Source organism: Panthera uncia, chromosome B1, assembly GCF_023721935.1.
Source record: "Panthera uncia isolate 11264 chromosome B1, Puncia_PCG_1.0, whole genome shotgun sequence".
Classification (NCBI taxonomy): Eukaryota; Metazoa; Chordata; class Mammalia; order Carnivora; family Felidae; genus Panthera; species Panthera uncia.
The window spans coordinates 129121151-129132452 of NC_064811.1; the positions used below are offsets into that span (position 1 = coordinate 129121151).

An 11302-nucleotide genomic window follows, 5' to 3' on the forward strand; every position below is an offset into this window, starting at 1 on the left:
TGAGAGAGGCAGAGAGTGAGAGAGAGAGAGAGAGAGAGAGAGAGAGAAAGGCAGGAAGAGAGGGAGACAGGATCTGAAGCAGGCTCCAGGCTCTGAGCTGTTGGCATAAATCCGACATGGGGCTCAAACCCACAAACTGCGAGATCATCACCTGAGCTGAAGTTGGCTCCTTAACCAACTGAGACACCCAGGCACCCCAAGGATTTTTAACTGCATGTAAGAAAATGCAAGAATTCTGGGGCTTCATATGTGACTCATTTGTAAGCCACTGTGTTCATCTTCTGTCTGCCCTCCAGGCTCTGGCCCCTGTTCCTTTACTGCCTGCCTGCTTGCTTCCTTCTTTCTTTTCTTCCTCTTCTTCTTCTTCTTCTTCTTCTTCTTTTTATTATTTTTTTTTTTTTTCTAGGATAAAGGAAGCTGTTACACTGGGGTAGAAACTGTGCAAATGAAAGCAACGTGCCAGGGGCCCAGGGTGCTAGGAATATTTTAATACCTTTTCAAATGTAAATGGAAACTACTTCTCACTAGAAAGAAATTTGAGTTAAAGTTTGGGGGCTGGAGGGTTACCTGGGTGGCTCAGTCGGTTAAGCAAGGTTAAACAACTGACTCTTGATCTCAGCTTAGATCATGATCTCACGGGTTGTGAGGTTTGGGAGATGGAGCCCTGCATCGGGCTCTGCACTGCCTACTTGGGATTCTCTCTCCCTCTCTCTCTCTCTCTGCCCTTCCCCTGCTCGTGTTTGTGTGATTTCTTTCTCTTTCTCAAAATAAATAAACATTTAAAAAAAAAAAACGGGGGACAGGAGCCAAGTCCACGAAGAACAATGATAAAACTGACATCAAATAAAATACTGGCCAATGTACATATATTGAGTTTATGAATTCAACATATAGTAATAGTATTTTTTGAATGCTTTGTAAGTATTGAAAGGATTTTAAATGCATTTTTTTCATGCCATGTGTTTTTGAAAGAAATCTGTTAGACTCCAGGGAAAAAATTAAGTAGGCGTTATGGTCTTCATTGAAAGGCTAAAAAAACCAGATTTCTATTACTATTAGGAAAAAATGCTTCTCCTCTCTTCCTGGATTTGCTTGCTAACAGAGATGATGAACATACTTCATAATCTGTAAGTTCCTCTACAAAGTGCAGCCATTGTTTAATTCAGTGATTTGTAACTTGAAGTATCGGTTTCAACCTATTCATACAAAATGGATGAAATAACTTTTTTACTTTACAATGGCCCTTGAATGGTGCGGGAGAGGAGTTCTCAAAACAACACCCTTAAGGGTTGCAGAGAGGAGCATCCATCTGACCCCTTCTTCATGATGTATTGAATGTTCCTTGGTGTATCCTTACAGAAATGTTAAAACCCACGGAGCTACTTTAAGGGTAAAAAAAACTCATATAACTTTATTTTTTAAAGTAGTAAAATGTCTCAGTTACATTTGGATACAGTACAAAGAATAATAAAATAGCACCTGTGAATTTTTTAATAGATTGTAAAGAATCTTGACTCCTTTATCTTCCTTACTCTTTCTCCACTTCACTAAACAAAGAAAACCGATTACTCTCACTTCTGCTCCGAGTGGGTCACCAGGGGCCTGATTTTCATGCGAACAGCCCTGAGGGAATAATCTGCACCTCTGAAGGGAACCCAGACCACTCCATTCTCAATCTCATAAGGACTGTTGTTCCTTGGGTCATAGGAGCCCCCAGGGTAGTAGATGCCATTGAGATTGGCTGCTTGGCAGCTGTTGTACCACCAACCTCCTCCGTAGACTTCTGCGCAGTTCTCTTCCCACAGGTCTGCATCCCTGTCATAGGTGCTGAACTGCATGCCAGCATGAGAAGTATACTCTGTTCCTTCCTCTACGGAACCTTCAATCAGAGCATCGCCTGCTGTGCCCTCATAGGAGGAGACCTGCAGGGGATAGCCTTCTGCCTCACAGCCTACCCTCAAGTGATATTCTGCATAAGCCAGATTCCCAGCCCAGTCCTCTAATTCAACCCGAAGGACAGAGCCCCTCAGGGTCAGTAAGTGGAGGTATTCATTGCCTAGCCAGAATTCTCCTTCCCCCTTGTCATCCAGACTGCCGAAACCTCTCTTGTAGTCTTGCCAGGTCCGGTTAAAATTCAGTGATCCATCCATTCTTTGCTGGATCAAAAGCCATCCTCCAAAACTGGTCTCTTGATCACAATAAACAGAAAAAATCTTACTGGATCCGGGTAGCTTGATATTGAAAATACCACTTTGGGCACCTGCAGGATGTGTTTGGAGGACATCATCACAGTCTAAAAAAAAAATTAAGCTGGTTGGAAGAAGTTACTCTCATTTAACTTTACAAAGATAGGCATGGCCCAGATTAAATGAAGGCAGATACTGCCTTCCTTTTCCTTCCTTCCTTCCTTCCTTGCTTCCTTCCTTCCTTCCCTCCCTCCCTCCTTCATTCCCTCCAGGGGGAAAGGATGCACCTACACTGAGATGGAGATTAAGCAAATAAGCGACATTTATACCTACAAATTGCAAGGGAGATGTTCCTCAATGGATTTGAAATTTTACTTGCATGTACTGATAATAGCAAGTAACCAGCAACAATATCTAAGCATCATTTAGTGCTAACTTGTTTTTAACCTGACCTTAATGTCAACTGAGACACACACTTAAAATATGATTAATAAGTTGGGTGACAATTCCAACAGGACACATTTTGAATGGTGAAAGAATTCGGCTAAACAAATTTAAAATCGAGTTTCAGAGGGATTCATTCATTCATTTAACATGTTATTTATTGAGTGATGACTCTCGGCACTGTTAGGCATTTGGGAATACAGAGATGAATAAGATAGATAAAGTCCCCGCCCTCCTGGAACTTACAGTCTAGTGCCAAAAAATAAAAAATAAAAACAAAAAACCAAAAGGTGTCATTTCTATAAGGTGTAATAGAGGGCTAGGGAAGAAGTTCAAGGTGCTATGGGAGGCACTGCGGGAATAGCGAACTTAGTCTAGGGGGTCAGGGAAGGCTTCCCCAAAGGAGAAGTGTGGATACCTCTGGCAGGGCGAGCTCTAGCATGGCCTCTTTTGGTGGTATATGCTCCTCTGAGGACTTCGTGTTCCGCTTCACTTCCGGCCTCACCTGCCACTTTAAAGCCCTTGCTTTCAAATGTGGAGTCTCCTCTGTTGTAAGTCTTACTAGTGCTTACCAACTGTTTGCTGTGAGTTGAAGTTCTACCACCGGAAGGGAGCTCATGTTCCCCTAAGTGCGTGAATATGTCAGATTCCGAGCCCATACTTTCAAACTCTCTTAAGGTAGGTGTGAGTACACTCGAAAATTTGCTTCCAGTTGAGGCAGATTCAAAGAAACTCGCCAAGTCAGGGTGTCTAGAATGGAGATCCCCTAGGCTACCAGAAAAACCATGGGACAAGTCACAATCAGAACCATCTTCAGAGTTTACCACTTCTTTGATCACTTCTTTGCGACCATCAGGACCTATAACTGTCTTAGTGACAGTTTTAGAGCATGAACGACGAGTGGTGGTCGCGCTACCAGAGGTGACCTTCTCATTACCAATAAGAAGCTCTTTATCTCCTTTAGAAGTGACCAGTTTGCCCGTGTGGTACTCTTTCTTTGTCCCTGGAGATATACTTCCTGACACATCTTCAAACGTGTCCCACTCTTGCTTGGTAGGCCTGGTGTCCCCATGCCCTAAGCTATCTGGCCTAAAACTTCCAGGCTGAGGAGTTCCAGAGCTCCAAGAGCCGCCACTGCCAGTTCCAGTGCTCCCAGAGCTCCAAGAGCTGGCACTCTCCGTGTGCCAAGTACCCGCACTGCTAACTCCAGAGCTGCCGGCGTTCCAGGTGCTGCCACTGCCAGGTCCGGAGCTCCCAGGGTTCCAAGCGCCCGAGCTTCCAGGTCCGGAGCTTCCAGGTCCAGAGCTCCCAGGGTTCCAAGCACCTGAGCTTCCAGGTCCGGTGCTCCCAGGATTCCAAGTGCCAGAACTTCCAGGTGTGGAGCTCCCAGGATTCCTAGGGCTTTCAGGCACTGATCCCGTTCCATGCGCTACAGAGTCTCCTGGGGCATTCCCATCTGTACCAGACCTCTCTAACGTTATTTTCATCTGCTGCGTTTCCATGAGTGCCTTCCACTCTGCAGGGGCCTTCTGAAGCTGGTGCTTGTACTCCCCAGGAATCATATCTGGAGCTGTGCGCATTTTCAGCTGTGGTAAATATTGCGTATCTCTAGAGGGAAGTAAGTCTTTGGCAATGACTTGCTCAAGTTGCTTCTGCTGATCTTCGTAGTACTTTAGATCTGTCCTACGTTCTAAAGCCCTACTGCACGACCCTTGGCAAGATCGGATCTTAATATCAATGTCCACCTAGAGAGAGGGGAAGAAAGATAAAGAAAAGAGGCAGATATAAATAAGGAAAATTATGTCTATTGAGTTCTTCGCATTTAATTTATTTTTTGAAAACTGGTTTCATTTCTTTACTTGGAGACCTACCAATCAATTCTGTTTTTCATTTATATCATACCCTCAGCAGAAGAGATGTGGGTATTGTAAGATTTGCCTGGATAAGCAACAGGAGCTATTTGGATTCATCTTAGTCTTAAAATAGATAAAGAGTAAGGTACTATTCCCTCTGAAAGGAAACACTAATGAATTGAGCCTCAGTGAGACTCAGATTGAAGATTCAGAGGCACAGTGGTGTCAGAGCTTTGCAACAAGACAAGCAGGGATTTAATATTTGCTTTTGAAATTTACTGTCTATGTATCCTTGGAAAATGTACTTAATATCACTGAGCTTTTTTTTTTTTCATCTGTAGAGTGGGGAAATGATACCTACTTCATAGTCGGATAATGGATATAACACCTTGCTCTACATACAGTAGACATTCAATGAATTTGCTTCCTGCTATTCAAAAACAAGGAAATTCTGGTGGCAAAGCCACAAAGTTACTCACCTCCAGTCGTTTCATATCTATCAGTTGATCCCTGACATTTTTCTGCAGAAGTTGGATATGCTGTACTTGTTCCAAGACTTTGCGCTTCAGGATCTCAATTCTGCTTCTCAGATCTTCTGACACTTGGCTAAATGTATTATCATTGTCTGAAAAAAGAAAATATGGATATTGAAGTATCTGCCAAGTGCTTTGCTTATAACAGCCAGTAAAGAAGGAAACTTGCTTATAAATATCCTCCCCTTTTAACAATAATTTGTTCTCTGGACATTTTATTTGCGAGTTCCAAATCTGTTAGGCATTTTTAGACAATGTTATGTCCTTTAGTCATCCATGGCTGTCAGTTAAGATGCCCTACTAGCAGTTAGTAATTCAAATAGATGCAGAAGAAAAAATTTGGAATTTTAAAGATGTAATTAGGAGATTAAATAGTTTGATCACATTTCAATTATTTCATCATATCCTTAGCCAAGAGACTTAAACATATTCATGGATTTTCTTACTGAGAAGTTTTTCTTCCAACCTATCCATTTGAAATTGTTCCTAAGCTTTTTTATTTACTTATTTATTATTATTTTTTTTAGGTCAACATGATCATTCACTTGTCATTATTGTGGTTGCACCCTTGGCATTAAATTAGTTAAGTGTCTTCTAAAGATATAGAGAATTACAGCAAGGCTTCAGTAACTGGAGCCTCAGTAAACTTGCTTCCCATGCCCAGAGGAAATCGAGTGTTTCCTAGTCCTAAGGCTTAGTCATAGTCCTATGAGAAAGAACATGGCTCTATATTTTGAATTAACCAAACCAAACAAAACATAAAGAGCTTGGTGGAGTCTGTGGATTGAACTCCTAACTCAATCACATGATAGCTTTGTGTCCTTGGTTGAGTCTCATGATCTCTGTTTCCTCCTCTGTAAGATAGAAACAAAAATATCTACTCAAAAGGTTGTGCTCATCTTATTTTCAGTATATACTCTTAAAAAAGAGCACACTTAAAGTCTACTCTTCACTACCAAATTCTGACTTTGTGACTTCAAACAATTCTAAGCTAACCTTTTTTATGTTATAAAAATAACAAAAAGAAGCCCCTCCTTAAAATTTAGGAATATCATAAAGGCACGTGTTTCTATCTTAAGTACTTTGGGATAAAATTGAAGTTGCTATAAGGAGACAGAATATTTATTTAGGGCTATTGTTGTTTTGTTGTGTGCTATAAAGTGAAAGCACCAAATCTGTAATGCTTACTGTTACCGGTGGCAAAATCCCCTCTCACAAGTTCCATTACATTCCCTGTCAGTGAACTAGAGTCCTTATTGTTCTTCTGATAATCAAATAGTGAGTTTTTGAGCTTATTAATTCTGTTTGTAAAATCTTGATTGACTTCATCGATTAACCCTTTCATCCTGCAGCCAGAAGGGCATTTGTAGTTCTGGAAGTGAAGAGAAAAAAATTACATTAAAGGTCTGTATCTTGGATCCAGTATAATTTTGAAGGTTTCCATGCAGCCCCCATTGCTCCCCCCCCCCGCCCCCACCCCAATATCTTTAGATCATCTATTGACTTAAAAGTAGTTTAAGAGGACTAGTCATAGGTCATAGAGAAATACTGGAATGAGGGTTCACTTAACCATAAAATAGCCACCAGAAAATCTTGAGGCCTGAACATGCAACTAAAATCCAATCTGTTAATCCCACTAATGACCTAGAGTTTGAGAGGTAATTTAAATAGTGCTTTCAGAGTGAAGTTGCTTTCTATTTGTCTTCTTTAATTTGGCATGTAATGAGCTATTAGATTATTTCCCACTGGAAAAGTTTTCTGGGACCTACTGGGCCAGCCTGTGCACAATTCTAGCACCACAGGGAAATTTCTCCCACTCCCTATGCCAACTGCTCACCCAGTCTTCATCAGAGCAGAAGGGCCAGTCTGTCTCTTTGCAGGCAGAGTGATGTCCTTCCACAATTCTTGGGCCACGCACACCTCCTCCTTCAGCTATAAATTCACCTTCCTGGACATCTCCAGTCTTTAAGGATTCATTCATACACACAAAAGAGAACAACATTAGGCAGATAGGAGAAGACACCAACATGCCTGTAAATCCCAATTAGGGGGAAGGTTCTTACAGAGATTAAGAACACCAGTTTGGGGCATCTGCAAGCTTCAGAAATCAAGCTTTCTTCGATTTTGACCGAAAACCCTAACACCCATTTCATGGAGTTGCGGGAATTAAAGGAGATAAGGTGAAGACATTTTTTAACTGTGTTTGAGACAAAACAAGAATTTAATAAATGGTAGGAGTTTTAAAGGATTTATTATGTAAGGAAAATTATTTGAATCTACAAAATTAGTTAAAATTTACATTTTCTCTATCAGTAATGTCTACAGATAGAAAGATAATTGAAAAATTCAGAGTTCTTTATCCTGTAATTTCTGTTTCAGTAGGAAAAAAAAACAAACTATCTTAGCTTAGTGTCTCCTTCAAGTTTCTACTTTGACCCTATGGGTCTATTATTTGAGCAAATACATACCAAAGATACAAAGACGGCCAATTCAGACTGGGAAATGTTTTTTAGGTTATCCACTCATGTAATAAAATTTCCTTTTTATTTGTAAAGAAAAAGAGTAGACTGAAAACAAAAATAATGGTCCATAGCTGACTTTTTTGAATACCTTCTAATTAGAAATATAGATTTAAAAATTTTCTATGGTGATCTATGAGATAAAATAGGACATAAAAATATTCTTCCAGGGGCGCCTGGGTGGCTCAGTTGGTTAAGTGACTGACTTCGGCTCAGGTCATGATCTTGCAGTTTGTGAGTTCGAGCCCCGCGTCGGGCTCTGTGCTGACAGCTCAGAGCCTGGAGCCTGTTTTGGATTCTGTGTCTCCCCCTGTCTCTGCCCCTCTCCTGCTCATGCTCTGTGTCTCTCTGTCTCTCAATAATAAACATTAAAAAAAAGATATTCTTCCAACAGGACTTTGTACCAGTTAACATGGGTTTTAAGTTTTAACTATGTTTATTTTGTATCACCAACTTACAAGGATTTTGCTATAACTATTTTAATCTCAGATAGTTTATTCTTTTTTTTTTTTTTTTAAATTAATCTCTACACCCAACCCTGATATCAAGAGACACATGCTCTGCCTACTGAGCCAGCCAGGTGGCCCAGAGATAGTTTATTCTTATAATTAGTTAATATTTGCTGTCTCATTTGAAAAATAATAATAATGATAATAATTCAAGCAATCAAGGACAGTTTATTTTAAGGAACAAGTATAATCTCTTTAAGAAATAAAATTATGAATTCAAACATACTTCAAAATAAAATGGTACAACAATAAAAACAAGCAAAAATTAAGTATTTATGCCAATAGGTAAAAATAACCAAAAACGTATGCATTATCCAAAATAACCATGTTCACAAATGAGGTTAGTCTTATTTTCCATAAAATTTTCTACTTATTAGTTTACTATAAGGAAGAGAATTAAGTTAGAATCCCTCCTTAGTTTTTTCTACTCTGGTAACAGGATATGAGTGGTGAAGAGAAAGAAATAAATTGGAATAATTCATAGCCTGAAAGTAACAAAGTGTCTTAAACACATTTGTCATGTTTTTATGAGACCAAAGTGTTTCAAAAGCTTGTAAATTGAAGTCTTCTGTTCTATAGATCTCTGGAGTCAAACTTCAGAAATTATTGCAATATTTAATAACTATTTTAAAAGATTGCTTCCCAAAAAGCATCTTGCCTTCTCAGTTACTCTCTTCTGATTTTGCTATGTCATATGTTTTCAAAGACAACTAATTTGCTTTTCTTTTTTTCTCAAGAAACATAAAAAACACCTTTCAGAAAAACTATATTAAGCCACTGTTCTGCTTATTATGGACAAATAGCAATAAATTAACAATTAGGTTTTAAAAACTCTTATCAGAGGAATGTTTTGTTCTGTTACCTAGCATTAACTATCCTAAGTCTTTATTGGAACAAAGATGGCAAAGATTTCTTCCCTTCAAACAAACAATGTTGTAAGACTGTGTTTTACAGATGCTAGAGTTTCCCCTATGAATTTCTGTACTTTGGTCCAGCTAAGCCTCCCTCTTACTCTTGAGGTCTCTGGCTCATCTAGGAACTTGCCTCCATGGCCTAAAACTGATAAAGCTAACAGTGTGTTAGCATACATAAGTGTGCTAGGACACACAGTGTGTGAGGACATACATAAGGCTGACTCAGACCTGCAAGTTCTTTGTGGAATAAACATCAGAGAGAAAACAAGAAGAGAAAATAAAGGTGACCATACCCAGACTGTGCCCACCACACTCAGGGCCAGGCAAAAGATCTTCAGGGAAAACATCTTTTCTAAGGGTGGGGCTGAGTCTTGAGGAGCACTCCCGCTGAAAGAAAGGAGGACAGCCTCCACTCCTAGTTCCCATCGTATTTAAATCTGCAAGGAGGTCTGATTAATCATTATCTTTGTCCTGTTTAGACAGTCGATATGCACTCCTACATCCCTTGCTCCTTCTCTAAGGTTGGTGTCCTAGAAGTTCTTGCTCAATTCTCCCAAGCTTGTTTGCTTTTGATAAGTTGTTGCCAAGGTAGAAGCAATTCCAGGATGATCTCACGTTCCAGGAACAGGATGACTTCAGAAATGCAAAAGGAAACATAGGAAGCCGTACCTCTATACTTGAGACTTGAAAAAGTACGGAGAGTGGCTGAGGCAGACTAGCAGTAGCCTGTTGTGAACAGAGTTGGCAAATGATGTTTCGCTTTATGTAGGAATTATGGTTGGATGATCTGACTTTTAAAAAATTACTTTGGTGACAGGCTGTCCCTGCAGTCTTTCTGTAAGTTACCTTGAACAGATTAGTTTCCTCCATCGAAAATGGTTAAGACAGTAGCCCCTGGAACCAAACATCTTAGGTCCATAATCTCAGTTACACCATTTCCCAGCTCTGTGCTTTTGGACAAATTACATGTTTTTATGAAGAATAAATGAGTTAATCCTTGTAAAGCCCTCAGAGCAGTGATTGCCACATAGTAAGTACTGGGTCAATGTTAACAATTATTGAAGAACATAAAGTGCATGAAAAATATCATTTTCTTTCTGTGTCTATTCCTTTGGACTTGCCAGTTTACTTTCCCTGCTCTTCATCTTCATGTGAAAGTTTTCCGTGGCCAGATTTAGCAAGCAAAAAAAACAGGATACCCAGTTAAATTTGAATTTCAGATAAACAACAAATGCATTTTAAGGTAAGTGTGTCCTGTGCAATATTTAGGATGTATTTATACAAAAAAAAAAGTTTGTTGTTTATAAGAAATACATATTTAACTGAGCATCCTGTCATTTGTCTGATGAGCCTACCTTGCCTCAAATTGTGCTTCCTATGTGAAGTCAATTCTGATGATAGTAATAGTTAATATTTATTGAGTGTTTGCTAAGTGCCAGGCACTGTGCTAGAAAACACTTTACAGTGTACCTGATTTCATCTCTCCAATTGAAAGCAGTTTCTTGGGGTGCCTGGGTGGCTCAGTCAGTTGAATGTCCGACTCTTGGTTTCAGCTCAGGTCATGATCTCACAGTTCATGGGATTGAGCCCCTTGGGTTCAAAAGAAAATAAGGGAAATTATAAACTACTCAGATTGTGGGTAGATCTTAACATAGAACTGAATGAAAAAAATAATAAATACAATGAAGACCTTAGCAGTGTTTCTCTCTTTTTTTTTTTTGTAGTTTTTTAAAAAAAATTTTATTTATTTATTTTTTATAAACTTAAAAAAAAAAAAGAAATATACTCATGAGAACATTTAAAAAAAAAAAAAAAGCAATCTCTTGTTCTTCCATAGTGCAATACTTAGAGGGGACCCTAGAGTCCCATCCAGGTTTTGGAAGGCAGTGATTCTATGGAATGTTGTAGTCACAGGCAATGACTGAACTGGCAAAATGCCAGGCATGGATAGAAGCTGGAGGCTTGACCTCTTTAGATGATTTTGTGTGCTTATTGAAAGTGTTCCACTTGGGAGGTGTGCACAGTCTATGGAAGAGAACACCCTGGTGGGCTTCAGGTGACTTAGTTGAACACAACCTAATTGAAAGTAAGTTAAGAGAAAACAGTCTGACTGAATGCCACTGCTCTGGGCCACATCAGGGCATTTCCAAGGCATTTAGCCTTGCTGTTTTTAGCTTTAGCTTTTAGCCTTGCTGTTCCACAGTTCCCTCAAGTATCTGCACATCCAGGGCTCTTCTCAGATGACGCTTTCTCAGAGAGACCTTCTTTAACTAGCTAACACAAAGAGCAGCCATACCATTAACCCAGTTTTGTTTTACTTCATAATATTTTATCACTGCAGGAT

At 39.6% G+C, this 11302-nt stretch overlaps 1 protein-coding gene across 1 annotated transcript; it reads right to left on the reverse strand.

Annotated features, from left to right (window-relative positions):
* Positions 1-1392: 1392 nt before the first annotated feature.
* On the reverse strand, positions 1393-9389 carry FGA (fibrinogen alpha chain). The gene is made up of 6 exons (XM_049632355.1): positions 9252-9389; positions 6854-6979; positions 6205-6388; positions 4963-5108; positions 3049-4375; positions 1393-2293 (listed from the first exon to the last, which is right to left on the reverse strand). Exons 1-6 carry the CDS (start codon positions 9303-9305, stop codon positions 1572-1574), a joined length of 2559 nt encoding a protein of 852 aa, XP_049488312.1. The 5' UTR covers positions 9306-9389; the 3' UTR covers positions 1393-1571.
* Positions 9390-11302: the final 1913 nt, after the last annotated feature.